Source organism: Neoarius graeffei, chromosome 6 (genome assembly GCF_027579695.1).
Source record: "Neoarius graeffei isolate fNeoGra1 chromosome 6, fNeoGra1.pri, whole genome shotgun sequence".
Lineage (NCBI taxonomy): Eukaryota > Metazoa > Chordata > Actinopteri > Siluriformes > Ariidae > Neoarius > Neoarius graeffei.
In genome coordinates, this window is record NC_083574.1 from 32599060 (window position 1) to 32622049 (window position 22990).

The window sequence follows — 22990 nt, forward strand, 5'->3', positions numbered from 1 at the left end:
TTTGAAGCATAGCCTGGAGTTCATCCCAAACCACATTTTTCTTGTGTTCAGGGAACCAATACAGATGGCCATTCATGACCACCCCTGGGGGAGTCTCAATGTGGTGTTCTGTGAGGTCAGTGCAACCAGGGAGGGGTGAGAACACATTTCAGAATTCCTCCTGCAATCTAATAACCTGTACTCTCTGGGACAGTGAGAGGTGATCTCCACAGGGGACCGGGGTGAATTGGGCCACACTTTTTTCCACTTACCTCCAGTCCCATCTCCACCCTCTCTGAAACTACTGTCACCAGAGCCGCAGGAACCTTGTCTCTCCACGGTTTCAGGACATTGAGGTGGTAAATTTGACGTGTTGCCTCTATCTGGACATGTGACCTCAAAGGGCCCTTTTCACTTGGTGAGTAATTTTGAGCTTGAAGGTAAAATGAGGACTTTTATCTCCTGGTGCAAATTCCCTTAGCCGTGCCCCTCTATTGTATAGGTGAGAGTGACTTTCTTGGGCCTGTAGCAAATTCTCTTGGGTTATGTGACTCAGTGTGTGGACTTTTGCTCTCAGGTCAAGAACGTATTGAATTTAATTTTTGCTTTGAGAAGGTCCCTCCTCCCAGTTTTCTCTAATGATGTCTAAGCCACCACAAGGCTTGCGCCCATACAGCAATTCAAACGGGGAAAGCCTGGTGGAGGCTTGTGGGACCTCGTGCACTACAAATAACAGAGGGTATAGCCACCTGTCCCAATATTTAGCATCCCCATGAATAAATTTACGAACCATGTTTTTAAGTGTTAGGTTAAATCATTCGACCAGCCCATCCATTTGTGGATGATAAACATGAGTACAAATCGATTTAATCCCCAATAATTCATACATTTGATGTCTGATCGAGTGAACGCTGGCGTGTTGATGGCTGCCGCTGCTCATCAGTAATTTTCTAACCTTTAAACCCGCCTTTGTTTTAAGTTTTTTAAAAAGTGATTTTATGTTCCCTGCTGTTTATTATATGGTTTGAGAAATCTTATGCCTGGTTTTTACTCACCTGGACTGTAGCGTCTCTTCTTTTCCATCCGATACCTGGTCTGATCCAATACACCGCTGCTGAGCTCCTCCGCCTCTGCGGTCACCTGTCTGTGCCCCCGCCGGCATCACTACACCCAGACATTGCTCTCCAGCCTCGGCGGAGATACATTCACCGTGGCTCCCGTTGGAACTTCCACTATGATGACTCCAGACCCACTCTGGTCCACCTCTCGCGGACCCCGCAGACTTGCTGGTCAGGCTGCAGAGGTGGAAAAACTGGATTGACAAAGTAAAAGTCCTGCTTAGGTTTTCCTTCTGCCTGTGCTCTCAACACAAGTGATTTCACCAATTAGCTCATCAACCTGGCTTAGGGGATGTGGTAATTAGGATCAGCTGGTTCATTGAATTGGCTGGAGCAAAAATGTGGCACAGTTTTTACTTTCTGCACCCGGGTTTTTCCACCTCTGTCGGGCTGCTGATCACAGTGCGTTAGCCATTCCGGCTAGATCAACAATCAACACCTCCGTCAGACAAGACAACTCCACCGTCAACTTTGGTCTCCTCAATATCTGCTCACTCACGGGCAAAGGTCATCTCATCCAAGATCTCCTCAATGACCGTAAGCTTGACTTCCTCTGTTTGACTGAAACATGGCAACAACCCGGCGATTTCTCACAACTCAATGATTGTACACCTCCTGGATTTGTTTACATCTCTCAACCCCGCGGCTCGGGTCGCGGTGGTGGTCTCGCATTAATCCATTGCGAGACATGGAAAATCCAGCCTGTGTCCATGCCCGTCTTCAGTTCAGTGGAATGTACAGTGTGTCAATTTCCAGGCCCCACTCCCACCATCATTGCTTCTGTCTACCGCCCTACTAAGCCACACAAAGACTTTTTAAATGACGTTGCTACCCTGCTCACTCACCTTTCCACTCTCTCTCCTAATATTATTCTGTTAGGGGATTTCAATATCCATATGGACAATTGCAATCTTCCTCTCACCCGTGACTTTTCATCATGTCTTGATAGTTTTGGATTCCAGCAATTTATTGATTTCCCCACCCATGTTAAAGGTCATACACTGGACTTAATCTGCTGCTCTGGTCTCTCCCCCTCCAACTGCTCAGCTGATGACCTCCACATATCTGACCATTTCCTTGTCTCCTTCAGTATCACACTCTCTCTATCCATCATCAAGACTCCTCGCCTTATCACTTTCAGGAATATTAAGGACATTAATATTGATTCACTGTCTGCCTCTATTGAGAATATTCTTATTCCCGACCATCTCCCCTCCCTTGATGAACTAGTCACTTTATACAACAATGGTCTTCACAACATCTTGAACTGTATCACTCCTGTTAAAACTTGGACTGTCACCTTCTCACAAACTGCCCCCTGGTATACCCCCAAACTTCAGTCCATGAAAGCCAAAGGTCGCCAACTTGAACGTCTCCACAAGAAAACTGGTCTAACTGTCCACAAAGAAATGTACAAAGCCCACATACTTCAATACAAGGACTCCATCATTCAAGCTAAATCTGACTACTACTCTACTCTAATTCATTCCAACAATGGCAACTCCAAAGCACTGTTCACCCTGCTCAACAAAATCATCAAACCACCTGACTCTCTCCCCACCCACCTGTACTCAACTGACACCTGCAACAAACTACTGCACTTTTTCAATGAAAAAATTCACAAAATTCACCAACATCTCAGCTCCAACCCTCCATTTCACCCCTCCACTGAACTCTTTCCCTTCCACCAGCCGTTTTCTAGCTTTCAGCTCCCTGATCCCTCTGAAATCTCTGGCCTCATCTGCAAGTCCAAGCCCTCTACCTGTCAGCTTGATCCCCTCCCCACTTCCCTTGTTAAATCCTGCCTTCCCTCTCTCCTCCCCATCATATCTGCTATCATCCACTCTTCACTCATCACTGGAACTGTTCCCACACCATTCAAAGTTGCTGCTGTCACCCCAATACTCAAGAAACCTGGCTCTGATCCCACAGACTACAACAACCTCCGCCCTATCTCCAATCTGCCCTTCATCTCCAAAATCCTCGAAAAAATTGTAACCTCTCAACTCCACTCCCACCTATCTCACAACTCCCTATAGGAGCACTTCCAGTCTGGATTCCGCCCCCACCATAGTACAGAAACTGCTCTCTTAAAGATCACCAATGACCTCCTCATGGCAGCTGATTCTGGTCTACTCTCCATTCTCATCCTCCTCAATCTAAGTGCAGCCTTTGACACCATCTCTCACTCCATCTTCCTCCATAGACTCTCCTCCATCGGTATCACTCACACCCCCCTCGACTGGTTTCACTCCTATCTCTCTGGCCGCACTCAGTTCATTCAACTCAAGTCCTTTAGATCTCAACCCTCTCCCGTCACCTATGGTGTGTCCCAGGGCTCTGTCCTGGGGCCCCTCCTCTTCATCACCTACCTCCTTCCCCTCGGCAATATATTTCGTAAATTTAATATAAATTTTCATTGCTATGCGGATGACACCCAGCTCTACCTGTCTGGAAAACCCTCTTCCACCCTCCCTTCCCCCTTCCTTACCACCTGCTTAGCTGAAATCAAATCCTGGTTCACCTCTAACTTCCTGAAACTGAACAGTGACAAAACTGAAGTCCTCCTTGTAGGCACCAAATCCACCCTCTCCAAAGTTGACAGTATCTCCTTTTCAATTGACGGTTCCATAGTCTCCCCTTCCCCTCAGGTCAAGAGCCTGGGTGTCATCCTAGACAGCTCTCTATCCTTCCTCTCTCATATCAATAACATTATACGGTCTGCTTATTTTCACTTGCGCAACATAAATCATCTTCGCCCCTCCCTCACCTCCCACACCACCTCCATCCTTGTACACAGTCTTGTCACCTCCCGCATTGACTACTGTAATTCTCTCCTCTTTGGTCTCCCTCAAAAATCCCTTCATAAGCTCCAATTGGTCCAGAATTCAGCTGCCCGTATCATCACCAATATGCCCTCTTTTCATCACATCACCCCAACACTACAGACTCTCCACTGGCTCCCTATCAAATACAGGATCAATTTCAAAATTCTCCTCCACACATTCAAGGCCATCCATAATCTTGCCCCTCCATATTTGTCCAATCTTCTCCACATTGCTACCCCCTCTCGCTCCCTCCGATCCTCCTCCTCCATCCTCCTCACTGTCCCCTCTGCCGGCCTCAGTACTATGGGGAGTAGAGCTTTGTTGCTCTGCTCCCCAACTTTGGAATTCACTCCCCCCCGACATACGTAATATTGACTCTCTACCTCTATTCAAATCCAGACTGAAAACTCACTTGTTTCAGTTAGCATATTCACTGTGACTCTTACCATCTCTAAATTCTGTGTTTACTTTCTCTGTGCTTTTATTGTGTCCTGTTTTACTGTTTTTACTGTTGTTTTTACTCTTGTTTTTACTGTTTGTATAGTGTCCTTGAGTGTTTTGAAAGGTGCTTCTAAATAAAATGCATTATTATTATTATTATTATTATTATTACAATTTGCGCAGTGTGCATGACATAAAAGTAGTGCCTTGATCAGTTGACTTGGGATATAACATGGAAGAGTGCCTCCATAACACTATGTGCAGAGATATTGTGAAGAGGCACTGCTTCCAGATATCGTGTTGCATAATCCACTATGACTAATACAAAGTGATACCTGCATGCAAAGCGATCTAATGGCCTGATGAGATCCATGCCAATTCTTTCAAAGGGGATCTCAATTAATGGTAATGGGCTCAATGGCGCTTTTGGTGTGGCCGCTGGATTCACCAGCTGACATTCAGCACAAACCACATATCACCCGCAGACATTGGTGCAAATCCCTGGCCAATAGAAATGGGCCATGAGTTGATTTACTGTTTTATCCTGCCCCAAATGCCGAGCCAAAGGATTATGATGAGCCGCATGGAATAAAAGTTCCCTATTTTAGGGAAAGGAGAGTGCAAAGTTAGGTTGGATGATTTGACCATCACTTATGGTACTTTCACTTGGTCAAAAGCATGTCTGAGAGACTTGTAATGCGTCTGCTCCAATGGGAAATCCCCTAAAGGATTCCCCAGAGAGAGAGAAGAGAGCTCTCTTCCCTCTCCATCTCATCATGATGCAGAGCTGACGCGGATGGCCCTGGGACCGCCTCCCCATTCCAGCAGGATTCCCCCGTGACATGCTACTGCAGGATCCACCCACTACTAACTGTTTCGTTAATGTTTTAAACCCCGACCAATCTCTTCCCAGGATCCGTGGCTGGGTGAGGCTCCAACTAACCGTTGCCTCCACACTATGCTTTTCTCCTCGGAAATGAATAGTGATAGGCATTAGCAGATATTTATGAATAGCCCTGTGCATACATTTGACCTTCACCAATCATACATTTCCCAGTGTCCCATATTTAATCAGGCTTTGATGCATAGAGGTCTGATTCCAACCAGAATCCACCAAAACTGGATGTCTACCCACTTGAATACTTGCAACTATCCTGCACACACCCACTCAATCAGGAGAAGCCTGTGGTGCATCAGGGATGCAAATCAGTAGCCCCGCCTCCTTGCAGAAGCGCAGATTCCCTGCCTTCCCTCCGTGTTGACAGACCTGCCCAGGCTCGCTCCGGGTTCTGGTGGGCATGGATGAGTTCACCTGTGGAAAGAGAGAGGGGGTTAGTGGTGGCACAAACACAGAAGGAGAAGGGAGAAAAGAAACACAAGGACAGACACGGGTGCAGGGAGCGGGTTTTGGGGGAATTGGCCTCCATTTCTGCGGGGCTGGGGTAGGGGAGGGGTGAGGAGAGAGAGAGGGGGTGAAAGAGAGAGAGAGGACAAGAAGCTGCAGGGGCACCTGCTCTTGGAAATGCCGTCAGGTGGTTCTCGGCCAGCCAGACCACCTCCTCCAGCAATGCCGCTCAGTGACACCATATCCATGTGGACACCTCGCTCAGCCGTTCAGCAACAAACTGCTCAAGTGTCGCTCACCCGATGATGGACTCAATGTTGCGCTCGCCTATCAGCAGCCATGGTCAGCAGGTGTCCCGGAGCTGTTGCGGGAATGCAAACGGCTGGCCCACTTCGCTGTATGCCAGTGAGTAGAAGTGCTGGCCCTGTGCTTCTGGGCTGCAGCCGACCCGCTGGAGGATGGCTCACTTCAGGTTGGGATACTCCAGCATACTGGTGGCCAGGAGCTTCTGAGTGGTGAGCTGAGCTTTTTCCGACAGGAGCAGCAATAGGTGAGCCGCCCACTGTAAGGTTGGCCACGAGGTCGCCTCCGCAACATGCTCGAACAGCTCGAGGAAGGCTTCAGGGTCATCCTGCGACCCCATCTTGACCAGCTGGACAGGCATGCTGGCTGCAGGGACAACCGCTGGAGCACCTGTTGACTGGATCCAGCTCTGGATCACCTGCCGGTCTTCTGTCTGGGCTTTGAGCAAAGCCTGGAAGCACTGCCCTGATTGACTGACAGCATGACAAGAGCGTGCTGCCAGCACTGGAGGTCGTTGGCAATCGTTTGGAGGAGCTCTCTGACTGGTTTGGACTCTATGACACTGTTCGTTTCTCAGTCCCGGGTTTCAGCACCAGTGTGACAACTCTCAGATGTTTGGGAAACAGAGGAACTGTGAGCAGGCTTCAGAACAGATGTGTTCTTTTTAGTGTGCACACTTTTCAGTGACTATTCATGTTACACAAACGCACAACACACATACGACTGGGTGTCACAGCTCTCTCTCTCTCTCTTGTTCTTGGCTGTCTGAAAGGCACACAGAGACACAGGTTAATAGACAGCCAGTAATTAGACACAGGTGCACCTCATCACATGTTACTTACTGGTTCCACCTGACTCTTCACTGTTCACAGCTGATGCTCAACCACTCCCCTGCTGCCACAATCACCTTTTTCCACCCCATTTCTTTTCATTTTTAGGTTTGTTTGTTTTTTTTGCACCACTGAACTCCTTGTAAAGAACAGTAAGTAAAGTGACAATTGGATTTAGATCTATAATACTTTTTTTTTCCAAAAATTAGCATTTTTATCTGTATTGGTTTTCATGTATTTCTGCTTTTACATTGCTTTTCTATTTTGTACCAATGTTTTAGGCTCTTAATCATTTTTATATGATTTTAACTATGTGTAGGTCTTTGGTCAGGTTTTATTGTTTTAAATGTACTTTTTAAATTACTTACTATCTACTTACTTACAACCCAATTCCAGAAAAGTGTTAAACATAAATAAAAACAGAATGCAGTGATTTTGCAAAAAAAAATGGAAACCCTATATTTCACTGAAAATAGTACAAAGACAACATGGCAAATGTTGAAACTGAGAAATTTTATTGTTTTCTGAAAAATATATGCTCATTTTGACTTTGATATCAGCAACACATTTAAAAAAAAAGGTGGGAGAGGGGAATGTTTACCACTGTGTTGCATCACTTCTATGTTTAACAACACTCTGTAAATGTTTGGGAACTGAGGAGACCAATTGCTATAGTAAAATCTTGTCCCATTCTTGCCTGATATACAGTTTCAGTTGCTCAACAGTTTGGGGTCTCCTTTGTCATATTTTGTGCTTCATAATGCACCAAATGTTTTCAATGGGAGATAGGTCTGGACTGCAGGCAGGCCAGTTTAGCACCCAGACTCTTTTACTACAGAGCCATGCAATTGTAATATGTGTAGAATGCGATTTGAGATTGCTGAAACAAGCCATGCCTTCCCTGATAAAAATGTCTGGATGGCAGCATGTTGCTCCAAAAGCTGTGTATATCATTCAGCATTAATGGTGCCTTCCCAGGTATTCAAGCTCGCCGTGGCATGTGCACTAATGCACCCTCATACCATCACAGATGCTTGCTTTTGAACTGTGCACTCATAAGCATCTCCTCTTTAGCCTGGAGGACCTGGTGCCCATGACTTCTAAAAGGAATTTAATTTTTTTTTTTTTTTTTAGACCACAGGACAGTTTTCCACTTCATCTCAGTCCATTGTACTCGAGCTCAGAGAAGTCAGTGGAATTTTCTGGATATTATTTATATATGATTTTTACTTGCATTTATGGATGCAGTGACGAACTATGTTCACAGACGATAGTTTTTGGAAGTGTTCCTGAGCCAATGCAGTGATTTCCACTACAGAATTGTCTGTTTTTAATGCAGTGTCACCTGAGGGCCCAAGGATCCATAGGCATCCACTTTGGGTTTTCAGACTTTTCCCTTGTATGCAGAGATTTTTCCAGATTCTCTCAATCTTTTAATGATATAAAGAAGAAGAACGAAGAAACCTTTATTTGTCACATGCACACTTCAAGCACAGCGAGATTCATCCTCTGCATTTAACCCATCTGAAGCAGTGAACACATGCACGCAGCCACACTACAATGCCTGGGGAGCAGTCAGGAGTTACGTACCTTGCTCAAGGGCACTTCAGCCCAAGGCCACCCCACGTTAACCTAACTGCATGTCTTTGATCTGTGGGGGGAAACCGGAGCACCCAGAGGAAACCCACGCTGACACGGGGAGAACATGCAAACTCCACACAGAAAGGCCCCTACCGGCTGCTGGGCTTGAACCCATAACCTTCTTGCTGTGAGGCGACAGTGCTAAACACTACACCACCGTGCTGAATTTGGGGATCACATGATCTATGTACCATAGATAATGTGATCCCCAAATTCTTTACAATTTTAGAAAGAACGTTATTCTTAAATTGTTGCACTGTTTGCCCATGCAGTCTTTCACACAGCAGTGTACCCCTCCCTATCTTTACTTCTGAGAAACTCAGCCTCTCTCGGATGCTCTTTTTATCATGCTGAGCATCTTTTTTTTTTTTTTTTTAAACATTACACAATTTTTCCAATCTTTTGTTGCCACTGTACCAACTTTTTTAAAACATGTTGCTGGCACTAAATTCAAAATGAGCATATATTTTTCAAAAAGTCAATAAGATTTATTTTCAGCATTTGATACATTGTCTTTTATTATTTTCAATCAAATATAGGGTTTCCATTATTTGTAAATAATCATGTTCTGTTTTTATTTGTTTTACACAGTATCCCAACTTTTTTGGAATTGGTGTTTTACTATTTAGTTGATTACTATAACCTTTTATAAGGTAATTGATATTGGGTATTACTCAGCTATATGAGTGGCATGGGTAGTATTGTCAGTGTCACAGCTCTATGGTCTCTTGTTACACATGTTCTCCCAGTGTCCGGTTTCCTCTCATCTCCCAAAATCATGGGTGAATTGGCTACTCTAAATTGCCTATGAATCACTGAATTTGTACAAAATCAGATGCAAAATGAATTCATACAAAAAATCATAGATAACTACATAAACTAAGTTGCTTCCTCAATACTGTAACTTGAATGGGCTCTTTCTGTAAGTGTCCCTCCTTGCTTACTACATGAGCATGGAGCACTGCAGTTTCTAATAAGCAAATAACATTAAGATCTCATCTCTTTCATGCAGGTAGAGAAGATGAAGGCAGAGCAGAGTAAGCTGCCTCCAACTCCTTTGCTGGGTCGTAAGGTTTTTCTGGACCCACAGGATTCATCTCCAGCACGTAGCAGCCCTTCATCACTTCACAAGCAGACCATTTACGAACAGGGAGACTATTGGGGTGAGCGAAACATGGCTCAGCCATCTACGCCACCCGGATCTCGGAGACTTGGCTCAACAGTCACAAACTACACACCAGTTGTGAGTGGATCAGCCATGTCCAGAATCCAAGAGGCAAGAAATACTGGTGTCCTGGGGGTCGCTGCAGGTCTTGGAATGTCCACAGAACTTAAAAGCACTCAGATAAGACCACTGCGTGACACTGTGCGCCCTCTAATAGATGTGAATATAATGGCAGAGGTAGTGCTTCAGGAGCCGGGATGCAGTGGAGGCAGTCGCCCTGAATTGCAGGTGGAACAGCAACGTCCTCATGTGAAGGACTTTCGTATGGAACGTCAGCTTTCTAACGAACAGCTGATTCAAGCGAGGAGAGATGAACTTCCACAGGAAGTATGGCGGGAAAGGGCAGAGAGAGAGAGGAGGCTAGAGAGACAGACCTCCAGCGAACAGGAAGTATATGAAACCCGGAGAAGAGACCGACATCGGCTTGAGAGACAAGAAAGCAGCGAACATGAGACGGGCAGAGAACCATCAGACAGACGATCAGGAGGAGGGTGAGACAGCAGAGTATTACATTTCCATATCATGTATTGGTCAGCATTTTAATTGTAAATGAACCTTGAGAGTATCTGATTTCAGCAGTGTCATCATACATTACTTTTAGCTCACTGTGCACACAACAGTTGTTCACTCACACTAGCTTTGTAGCTTCTCTGCTAAGGAACACACCTGCACTTTTTAAACTGAGTTAGCGTTTTTATTCTTGTATGGATGAACACAAGCTGCCAGCTTGCTCACTAATTAAAGTGCCAGTTGGTGTTTCTGAGTTGCTTATACCAACCCTTATATGGCAGTATATATTAAAATGTTTCCTGTTACAATTTTGAGCTGTTTTATGGAGCATATTTCTTAATTGAACAAAAACCCTCTGTGTTGTTAAACTTTTGTCAAGTAGTTCAGTGTATTCATTTTGCTAATTCATTGCAGAGAGAAACGTTCTACCTTAGCTGACATTGTGGAACAGCTTCAGGAGAGAGAAGCTGCACAGGTGAATTCACAACCTCTATTTATGTTTAACATTGTTTGCTAAACAATGTAGGCACCCTATTTTTTCATCCAAACTTTGTTATAGGTTTCTATTTTATGACTTCTACATTATCGAGTCAGTACAAAAACATTTTAGAGTTCCAAATGTTTGATTTCCAGCACAAAATTAAATGTTACAGAAAAAAAATTATATCTGAGCAGCATATTACATAAGACACCACTTTTCAGATTAAAAGAGAAAACATAATGAAGGCTACTAAACTTTGCTGCAAAATTAAGAAGCAAATGTGACAAAGTGTCCAGAAGAACTGTGGCTGGTTCTGCAAGATGTTCAGTAAAACCCACAGCTCCCCAGCTAACAAAATTATGCTTCAGAATGTCAAGTCTCAATGATCTATCCAAATTCGTAAGATTCACAGAGTATATAAAAGGAATCAATTTTACGATATTGAAACTACAACTGCTTCACAAGTAGTAATGGTGTTTATATTAACATATAAATCAAATTTTATCATTTCTTTTTACAATTTTGAGGCTAAACAAATGTGTCACTTTAAGGTAAATTTATATGTACTCCATAAACTTTATATTGGGAATAAATAAAGGCTCCTAGTGCTATATCTTGAAGAACATTGGATTCAATTCATGCAGAACTTTATGACTTATTCATACTCCAATGCTGAGAATGTTATAAAAATCCTACAAAGATACTTGGATCAGTTCATGAATAACCTATACACAACGTCCCCAGGACGTTAGTAGAACGTAAACCTATAACCTCCACATAACGTTACTAGAACGTTCTTAAAACGTTGCAAAACAACTGGGCCAGTTCAAATTTATCAACTTTAAAAATACTTTCAACTTTAAAATACATAATGATAACTGTGAAAGTACACATTTACAAATATAAAGTATTTAAATAAAAACTTTAGTCAATCTTCATTGAAATGAAAACATAGATGTCTTTCTTTTGGGTTTTTATGTAAACTATTAACTGATTGAGCAAAAACGAGCCATGTTGTTTTGAAAAACATTTGATTTAATGTGGACAATAACTAAATTCACACTAAAATGCTGAAAACATTATAAAATCATCCTTGGCACGTTGTGCATTAGGTCACATGAATAACCTACATACAGCGTTCCCAGAACGTTATTAGAACGTTATAACAGAATACTTAGAAAAGAATCATTTAACCTTACAAGAAGTTGGGATACAGTGGAAAAATAATTCCCAAAGGTATTTTGATTAACTTGACTTGGCCATTGGGAAAATTGATTGCTCATTTGAAAATTGAAATGATCATTTCCTAATAAAACTGCACTAATAGTACCCGAGACTATTTTATTTAAGCAAAGGGTTGTCTCACGCCAAATATTGACTTTGTTTCATTTACAACCCCAATTCCATACATTTGAGAGACTGTGTGTAAAATATAAATAAAAACACAATATGATGATTTGCAAATCTTGGAAACCCTATGTTTCATTGAAAATAATACAAAGACAACATACCAAATGTTGAAACTGAAAAATTTTATTGTTTTTTTGAAAAAATATATGCTCATTTTGAATTTGATGTCAGCAACACATTACAAAAAAAGTTGGCACAGGGGCAACAAAATACTGAAAAAGTTGTGTATTGCTAAAAAAAAAACTAATTTGGTTAATTGGCAACAGGTCAGTAACGTGATTGGTTATAAAAAAAGAGCATCTCAGCCCAGAGAGGTTGAGTCTCTCAGAAGTAAAGATGGGGAGGCCTTCACCGCTCTGTGAAAGACTGTGTGTGCAAGCAGTGCAACAATTTTTAAGAATAACAATGCTCGATGTAAAATTACGAAGAATTTGCGGATCACATCATGTATGATACATAATATCATTAAAAGATTCAGAGAATCTGGAGAAATATCTGCACGTAAGAGACAAGGCTGAAAACTGATATTGGATGGCTGTGATCTTCAGGCTAGAGGTCTGTGCAGGTCGGATTTTTCAGTCCCGCTCCCGTCCGCGCCCACATTGTGCAGTCCCGCTCCCGCCCGCGCCCGCAAAGAATTATGATTTTCAGTCCCGCTCCCGCCCGCGCCCGCAAAGAATTATGATTTTCAGTCCCGCTCCCGCCCGCGCCCACAAAAAAATTATGATTTTCAGTCCCGCTCCCGCCCACGCCTGCCATATTTTGTCCCGCTCCCGCCCGCAAATCCCGCATGATGCAGACGTTCGCGTTATTTCTCAGGAAAGCTCTTGTCTTGACACAGCGTGATGGTGCCCCGCCCCCTACTTTGAGTGGATTTGAGCATAAATATCTACAGCTCACGTTCACGTTTGTTATTATTTACCTTGTTTCTGAATTCAGCATGTAGTGTCTCTAATAATAATAATAATAATAATTAGTGCTGTCAAACGATTAAAATATTTAATCGCGAATCGCACATTTTTATCACATGAGAAACCATTGTAATTCTCTGATCAGCATAAAAAAAGTGAATGGGCTTGCTTTGTACCAATGGTGGGTTTTTTTTATTTTTATTGCAAAGCAGAGCTAGTAAGAGAAGTGAATTGATTTACTGCTTGAGTTAGTCTACAACTCTAATCAGAGAGACAGGTTACACAGTGACGGTAGGCTTGACTCAATGCTATCCCAGAAATCCTTCCTGTAATATGCAAATTTGGCCGCCTCTGATTGGACAGCCAAATTTGCATATTACAGGAAGGATTTCTGGGATAGCATTGAGTCAAGCCTACCGTCACTGTGTAACCTGTCTCTCTGATTAGAGTTGTAGACTAACGCAAGCAGTAAATCACTTCACTCATGGTTCTCTTGCTAGCTGGGTGTGAACTGCGAGTCATTAGAGTGATCAAAGGATTTCCCATTAGGGTGATCAATGGCAAATTTAAGATGCCATTCCTCACTCAATCTGGCAATCTGACTCTCTCTGCAAATTTAGGCATCTTAAAATGTTTTTATTAATGCCAAATAAAATATCCAGCACAAATTATATATGATAGACATAAATTAATAATTTATAAATTTTATTTCAAACACGTTTTTAGTTAGCAGGACTGCAGCTTATCACCGCTCCTGCCCGCGCCGCATATGTGCACTCCCGCTCCCGCCCGCGCGCGCATATGTGCACTTCCGGTCCCGCCTGCGCCCGCAATGAGCTTTCAAAATTTGTCCCGCGCCGCACTGCTTTGCGGCGGGTCCCGCGGGAGTGCAGGGCTCTACTTCAGGCCCTCAGGCGACACTGCATTAAATGCAGGCATGTGTTTGTAGTGGAAATCATTGTATGGGTTCAGGAACACTTCAGAAAATCATCATCTGTGAAAACAGTTCATTACTGCATCCACAAATGTAAATTAAAACCATATATAAACAATATCCAGAAACACTGCCACCTTCTCTGGGCCTGAGCTCTTTTACGATGGACTGAGCCGAAGTGGAAAATTGTCACAAGGTCTGATGAATCAAAAGTAGAAACTTTTTAGAAATCATGGACACCATGTCCTCCAGGCTAAAGAGGAAAGGGACCATCCAGCTTTTTATCAGTGCACAATTCAAAAGCCAGTGTCTGTGATGGTATGAGGGTGCATTAGTGCACATGACATATGTAGCTTGGGCATCTGGGAAGGCGTCATCAATGCTGAATGATATATACACATTTCAGAGCAATATGCTGCCATCCAGACAAAATCTTTTTCAGGGAAGGCCCTCCTTCTTTTAGCAAGACAAAGCCAAACTGCTTTCTCCACATATTAAAACTGCATGGCTTCGTAGTAAGAGTCCAGGTACTAAACTGGCCTGCCTGCAGTCCAGACCTGTCTCCCATTTAAAACATTTGGTGCATTATGAAATGCAAAATATGAGAAAGGAGATCATGAACTGTTGAGCAACTGAAATTGTATACCAGGAAAACTACAGCATTTGGTCTCTTTGGTTCCCAAATGTTTACAGAGTGTTGTTAAAAGTAGAGGTGATGCAACACAGTGGTAAACATGCCCCTGCCCTAACTTTTTTGAAATGTGTTGCTGATATCAAATTGAAAATGAGCATATATTTTTCAAAAAACAATAAAATTTCTCAGTTTCAACATTTGCTATATTGTCAATTGTCTTTGTATTATTTTCAGTGAAGTATAGGGTTTGCAAGATTTGCAAATTGTCATTCTGTTTATACCGATCAGCCATTCATTACAGACAGTCATTATGACTACTGACAGGTGAAGTGAATAACATTTGATTATCTCACCCCAATGGCACCAGTCAAGGGGTGGGATATATTAGGCAGCAAGAGAACAGTCAGTTCTTGAAGTTGATGTGTTGGAAGCAGATAAAATAGGCAAGCATAAGGATCTGAGCGACTTTGAAAAGGGCCAAATTGTGACGGCTAGCTCACTGGGTCTGAGCATCTCCAAAATGGCACATCTTGTATTCCTAGTATGCAGTTGTTAGTACCTACCAAAAGTGGTCCAAGGAAGGACAAACGGTGAACCGGTGACAGGGTCAAGGGCAGCTAAGGCTCATTGATTCACACGGGACATGAAGGCTAGCCCATATGGTCCAGTCCCACAGAAGAGCCATTGTAGCACAAACTGCTGAAAAAGTTAGGGCTGGCTCAAACAGAAAGGTGTCAGCATTAAATTTTTCTGCAATTTGTACTACAGTAGCTCTTCTGTGGGATTGCTTCAGCAACACAATGCATAAAATCATGCAGATACAGATCAAGAGCTTCAGTTAATGTTCACATCCAACATCAGAATGGGGGAAAAAGTGTACCAGTGGTGCCAGTGACTTACCATGGCATGGTTGTTGGTGCCAAAGGGGCTGGTTTGAGTATTTCACAAACTGCTGATCTCCAGGGACTTTCACACACAACAGTCTCGAGAGTTTACACAGAATGGTGTGAAAAACAAAAAACATTAAGTGAGTGACAGTTTTATGGGTGGAAATGCCTTGTTCATAAGAGACGTCAGATGAAAATGGCTGGATTGGTTTGAGCTGCCAGGAAGGATATAATAACTCCTTACAACCGTAATGAGCAGAAAAGTATCTCAGCGTGCAACAGCAGAAGACCACATTGGGTTCCACTCCTGCCAGCCAAGAACAGGAACCTGAGGCTATCATGAGCACAGACTCGATGAAGCTGGACAGTTGAAGATTAGAAAACAAATCACTTGGTCTTTTTTAAGTGTTGAACTGTACAGGTTCAATGAGTCTGTGCCCATGATAGATTCTTGTTCATGGTTGACAGGAGTGGAACCTGATGTGATCTTCTGCTGTTGTAACTCATTCACCTCAAGGTTTAATGTGTTGTGTTTTCTGAGAAGCTTTGCTGCTCACCATGGTTGTAAAGAGTGCTTATTTGAGTTACTATAGACTTTCTGTGAGCTCAGACCAGTCTGGAAATCACACATTTTCCTCATTCTGATGTTTGATGTGAACATCAACTGAGGCGCTTGATCTGTACCTGAATGATTTTATGCATTATGTTGCTGCCACATGATTGGGTGATTGGATAACTGCATAAATAAGCAGGTTTACCGGTATTCGTATTAACATGAATGGTGAGTGTACATGCACTCAAGATAATATCTCCTTATTTAAGAAAATTTAAACATTGATGAAATTGGTATATAGTTTTATGCTACTGGTCTGTCTTTGCACATACAGTGATATGAGTACGGTGGTGCTTGAAAGTTTGTGAACCCTTTAGAATTTTCTATATTTCTGCATAAATATGACCTAAAACAACATCAGATTTTCATACAAGTCCTAAAAGTAGATAAAGAGAACCCAGTTAAACAAATGAGACAAAAAAAATTATACTTGGTAATTTATTTATTGAGGAAAATGATCCAATATTACATATCTGTGAGTGGCAAAAGTATGTGAACCTTTGCTTTTCAGTATCTGGTGTGACCCCCTTGTGCAGCAATAACTGCAACTAAACGTTTCCAGTAACTGTTGATCAGTCCTGCACACTGGCTCGGAGGAATTTTAGCCCATTACTCTGTACAGAACAGCTTCAACTCTGGGGTGTTGGTGGGTTTCCTCACATGAACTGCTCGCCTCAGGTCCTTCCACAACATTTCGATTGGATTAAGGTCAGGACTTTGACTTGGCCATTCCAAAACATTAACTTTATTCTTCTTTAACCATTCTTTGGTAGAACGACTTGTGTGCTTAGGGTCGTTGTCTTGCTGCATGACCCACCTTCTCTTGAGATTCAGTTCATGGACAGATGTCCTGACATTTTCCTTTAGAATTCGCTGGTATAATTCAGAATTCATTGTTCCATCAATGATGGCAAGCCGTCCTAGCCAAGATGCAGCAAAATGGGCCCAAACCATGATACTACTACCACCATGTTTCACAGATGGGATAAGGTTCTTATGCTGCAATGCAGTGTTTTTCCTTTCTCCAAAAATAACGCTTCTCATTTAAACCAAAAAGTTCTATTTTGGTCTCATCCATCCACAAAACATTTTTCCAATAGCCTTCTGGCTTGTCCACATGATCTTTTACTAAACTGCAGACGAGCAGCAGTATTCTTTTTGGAGAGCAGTGGCTTTCTCCTTGCAACCCTGCCATGTACACCATTGTTCAGTGTTCCTCCTGATGGTGGACTCATGAACATTAACATTAGCCAATGTGAGAGAGGCCTTCAGTTGCTTAGAAGTTACCCTGGGGTCCTTTGTGACCTCGCCGACTATTACACGCCTTGCTCTTGGAGTGATCTTTGTTGTTCGACCACTCCTGGGGAGGGTAACAATGGTCTTGAATTTCCTCCATTTGTACACAATCTGTCTGACTGTGGATTGGCAGAGTGCAAACTCTTTAGAGATGGTTTTGCACCTTTTCCAGCCTGATGAGCATCAACAACGCTTTTTCTGAGGTCCTCAGAAATCTCCTTTGTTCGTGCCATGATACACTTCCACAAACATGTGTTGTGAAGATCAGACTTTGATAGAGCCCTGTTCTTTAAATAAAACAGGGTGCCCACTCACACCTGATTGTCATCCCATTGATTGAAAACACCTAACCCTATTTTCACCTTCAAATTAACTGCTAATCCTAGAGGTTCACATACTTTTGCCACTTACAGATATGTAATATTGGATCATTTTCCTCAATAAATAAATGACCAAGTATAATATTTTTTGTCTCATTTGTTTAACTGGGTTCTCTTTATCTACTTTCAGGACTTTTGTGAAAATCTGATGATTTAGGCCATATTTATGCAGAAATATAGAATATTCTAAAGGGCTCACAAAATTTCAAGCACCACTGTATCATATGCAATAATAATAATATAGAAGCAAGTATTTGAATGATCTAGTAACCTTGTGTAATTTAATTATTTTTTAATAATTGTGTTTATTTGTTTTTGTCAGTCTCATTGTCATGTTTTTATTATAAAATGAAATCTTGATTATAGCATGGTTAATATAATAACCTACATAATTCTAAGGTGTATTATATAGATATGGTGTTTATATAACTTGCAAATATGGGTTAGAATACATTATAGTATTATAACACACATAATCAATGTTAATTAAAATATAATTAAAATCTTAGGCTCGAGGAGAAATTCCTCGCCTTCCAAATGGATTTCCAGAGAAGTCGTCACGGCCAGACCGACCCCGAGCTCGAGACCGACCAAAACCACGGAGACGGCCGCGGCCCAAAGATGGGGCACAGGGTGAAACGAGACGTTCACGATCTGCTCCTGCACAAAGCAGCTCATCTGTCCCCCAGCCACCTTCCCATAATGCTCAGCGTGAGGGCTTCCTCTTCCGCAAGCTAGACATAGAGAGCCAGAAAAAAAGCTCTAACAGGTGGGGCTCATTTAACATAAAGCCTGTGGGCATAAACATAGCATAGCATGCTATTAGCCTTGCTCCAGTTATGCCAGTCAGGGCTTAGCATGATTATACTGTATGCTAACACTAAACTAGCATCCACTATTGCACCAGTGCTTGATAGTTTGTCTTTTTTTTTCTTAAACGTTTGCAATCAACCCAAACTAAAATAGTAAAAAAAAAAAATTGCTTCAGTTTTTAATTTTCTCTGTGCTGTGTTAAATTTCTGTCTAGCTTGATGATATAGCTTTTGGAAAGAAAAAATATCTTACTTTAACATGAGCAAAGTATTATTTATTTTTGCTTGCACAAATTAGAGGTGCTGTGACTATTTTTTCCTCATTAACGGTATTAAATACTGTACCGTTAGCACAGCTTGCATCTTGCATGACATCTTGATGCTAGCTGTTAGCCTCTTTTGGCAGAAGACCAACAGCTGCTGTTTTTTTGATTCCACGGCTTATAAGGTATGGTACAGAGTCAATATTAGTGGTTCTTACCCTTTCAACAGCATCCTCCCCCCCCAAGGCCAAGCAGCATGTGGGTTCATTTCATTGACTAGCCTGAAATACAAATTCAAGACGGCTGCCTTTTACTTTTATGCCTGCACACATAAAATGATATACATGTGCAGTGAGTGCTGCTCATAGGTGTTTTCCATCCAGATGTTTTATGAATTTTCAAAAATGTCACTGTACTCCCATTTAAATGTTCTTCTGTTGAAAATTCTGAGCAGTACTAGTCAAACACACAGTATGTTTCCTAACACCAGGAATGCACACACCTACATCAAATTAAAAGAGGCAGTGAGTTTCAATGTCCACCATATTTTTCCCTTGACTCTCTTATTCTGAGCAACTTACAAAAGTGCCTCATAATCTTGATCAAAAACAGATTAATCAGTACCGTTTAAAATGATGCCGCCATGGTTATTTATCAGAATGTTTGTATTTGACTAAGCAATGGGAGGAACACGTATTGTGGCATTGAACAATTGGTATTTGTAATAGTTCCCTGACAGGGGTGGACGCTAAACAGACAGACAGGCAGGCAGGTTCAGAGTCACCTCAGTTTTATTTAAACCAGAAAACAAAACTCGCTTTTTAGCGGTTTAAACGAAAGAATTGACACAACCAACACAAAACCAACAGGTGTTACTCCAGCCAGGGGGAAAAACACCCCTCTCTGCTCCTCTCCCCCGCTTATCTGCTCCCCATCACTGCACACAGGCACAGCACATTAATTAACAACAGGTGCTCCCACTTTGCCACTCACATTCCCCGGCTTCGCTCTCCATTCACAAACCGGCATTCAACCATGCCCCCACTGCCACATGCCCCCACTGCCTGACTCAGGCCAGGGAGTCATCCAGCCTGCAGCTGACTCCCCCCTCTGCTGGGAGAGGTAGTCTGCTACCACCATCTGCACCCCTGGCCTCTGGACCACCTAGAACTTAAAAGGCTGCAGGGCCAGATACCAATGGTTGATCCACGCATTGGTATCCTTAATGCGGTGGGGCCACTTGAGTGGGACATGATCCAAGTAGAGTGTGAAGGGGTGTCCCAGCAGACAGTAACAGAGGGTGAGGACTGCCCATTTAATGGCCAAACATTCTTTCTTGATGGTGCTGTACTTCATCTCTCACATGGAGAGCTTGTGGCTGATGTACAGCACAGGGCGCTCCTCTCCCTCCACCATTTGAGACAAAATGGTCCCCAGCCCTCTGTCTGATGCATCAGTCTGCAAAACAAAAGGGAGAGAGAAGTCAGGGGAGTATAAAAGTGGCCCCCCACACAATGCAGCTTTTACCTGGGTAAAGGCCTGTTGGCACAGCTCTGTCCACTGAACTGGATCTGGTGCTCCCTTTTTAGTGAGCTCCATCAGCACTGGTGACATCCGAAAAGTTAGGCATGAACCACCTATAATAGCCAGCCAGCCACAGGAACTGCCTCACCCCCTTTTTGGTCTTAGGTCTTGGTCAGGCCACAATTGCTGCAGTCTTATCAATTTGGGGACGCACCTGCTCATGACCCAAGTGGAAGCCCAGATACTGTACTTCCACCCATCCAACTGCACACTTTTTCAGGTTTGTTGTGAGGCCAGCGTGCCTCAATGACCTCAGGACCACCCTGAGATGATGTAGATACTGCTCCCAATCATTACAATAGATGATTTTCATCTAAGTAGGCTGCCGCATACGGTCTGTGGGGAAGGATAATTCAGTCCATGAGATGCAGAAACATTGCTGAGGCCACAAACTACTCGAAAGGAAGGGTGGCAAATTGGTGCAAACCAAACAGAGTGGAAAAGGCCATTTTCTCATGGGATAATGGATTCAAGGGGATCTGCCAATATCCCTTTGTTAAATTCAGTGTTGAGTAAAAGTGAGCCATGTGTTGAGCAGTTCATCAATGCGAGGCATCGGATATGCATCAAATTTAGACACCGCATTGACTTTTTTTCTATTGTCCACACAGAACTGGATTGACCCGTCAGTCTTGGGAACCAAGACCACTGGGCTGCTCCAGTCGCTGTGCGACTCCTCAATTACCCCATTCTTAAGCATTGCCTGGAGTTCATCCCAAACCACATTTTTCTTGTGCTCAGGGAGCCGATACAGGCGGCTGCACACCACCACTCCTGGGTTAGTCTCAATGTGGTGTTCTATGAGGTCTGTGTGACCAGGGAGGGGCGAGAACACATTGCAGAATTCTTCCTGTAACCTAATAACCTGTGCTGTCTGGGATGGTGAGAGGTAGTCTCCACAGGGGACCTGGGTGAATTGGGCTGCAATTTTTAGGCTTACCTATGGTCCCAGCTCTACCGTCTCTGGAAGTACATTCACCAGAGCCACAGGAACCTCCTTTCTCCACAGTTTCAGGAGATTGAGATGGTAAACTTGATGTGTTGCCTCTATCTGGACATTTGGCCTCATAGTCAACCTCCCCAATTCGCCATGTGACCTCAAAGGGCCCTTGCCAATTGGTGAGTAATTCTGAGCTTCAGGTAGGCAGTAAAAAGAGGACTTTATTTCCCGGTGCAAATTCCCTTAGCCATGTCCCTCTGTTGTACAGGCGGGATTGATGTTCTTGGGCCTGTAGCAAATTCTCCTGGGTTATGTGACTCAGTGCATGGAGTTTTGCTGTCAGGTCAAGAACATATTGAATTCCTTTTTTGCTTTGAGAAGGACTCGCCTCCCAATTTTCTCTAATGATGTCTAAGACACCACAGGGCTTGTGCCCATACAGCAATTCAAACAGGGAAAACCCAGTGGAGGCTTGCCAGGACCTCATGCACTGCAAACAACAGAGGGCCTAGCCACCTGTCCCAGTTTTTAGTGATAAACACTTGTATGAATCACTTTAATCCCCAATAAATTGTACAGTTCGTGCAGTGTGTGTGACATAAAAGTAATGCTTTGATCAGTCAGGATTTCTTTTGGAATCCTGACTCAGGAGATAACGTGGAAAAGTGCCTCCGCAACACTGCGTGCCAAAATATTGCAGAGAGGCACTGCTTCCAGATATCGTGTTGCATCATCCATTATGAGTAACACAAAGTGATATCTGCATGCCGATCTATCTGATGACCTGATGGGAGCCATGCCAGTTCTTTCAAAGGGAATCTCAATTAATGGTAATGGGGGCAATTGCACTTGTAGTGTGGCCACTGGATTTATGAACTGGCATTTGCAACAAGCTGCACACCACTTGCAGACATTGGTGTGAATCCCTGGCCAATATAAATGGGCCATGAGACAATTTTTAGTGTTTTATCCTGCCCCAAGTGCCCAGCCATAGGATTCTGATGGGTCGCATGGAATAAAAGTTCCCTATGGCTCTTTGGGACCAACAACTGTGTTATCTCTTCCTTAGTTTGAGTGCCTTGCATCACTTGATATAGCCTATCTTTAATAATACAAAAGTACAGGAAGGAGAGTGCAATGTTAGTTTGGAGGATTTGGCCATCAATTACTTTAACTTGGTCAGAAGTGTGTCTCAGAGACTCATCACGTGCCTGCTCCAATGGGAAATCCCTTAAGGGATTCCCCAAAGAGAGAGGAGAGCTCGCCCCACTGTTCATGTCATCATGATGCAGAGCTGATGCGGACAGCCTTGGGATCGCCTCCCCAGCTAATGTTGCGGTGGGATTCTCCCATGGCATGCTACTGCAGGACCCACCCACTACTATCGGTTTCCTTAAGGTTTTAAACCCCGGCCAATCTGTTCCCAGGATCAGTGAGTGGGTGAGGCTTGGACTAACCACCGCCTCCACACTATGTTTTTCTCCTTGGACGTGAATACTGATGGGCATTAGCCAATATCTGTGAATGTCCCCATGCACACATTTGACCTTCACCAATTGTGCATTTCCCAATGCCCCACATTTAATCAGGCTTTGATGCATGGAGGTCTGATTCCAACCATAATC

General features: G+C 43.2%; 1 protein-coding gene across 1 annotated transcript in view; it reads left to right on the forward strand.

Annotated features, from left to right (window-relative positions):
- The window catches only part of LOC132887847 (spectrin beta chain, non-erythrocytic 4-like), a 221863-nt gene that overhangs the window by 168555 nt on the left and 30318 nt on the right, over window positions 1–22990 (forward strand). Inside the window, exons 32-34 of the mRNA XM_060923573.1 lie at window positions 9498–10201; window positions 10635–10695; window positions 18276–18535. Coding sequence (XP_060779556.1) covers window positions 9498–10201; window positions 10635–10695; window positions 18276–18535 — 1025 coding nt within the window. The remainder of the gene's footprint in view (window positions 1–9497; window positions 10202–10634; window positions 10696–18275; window positions 18536–22990) is intronic.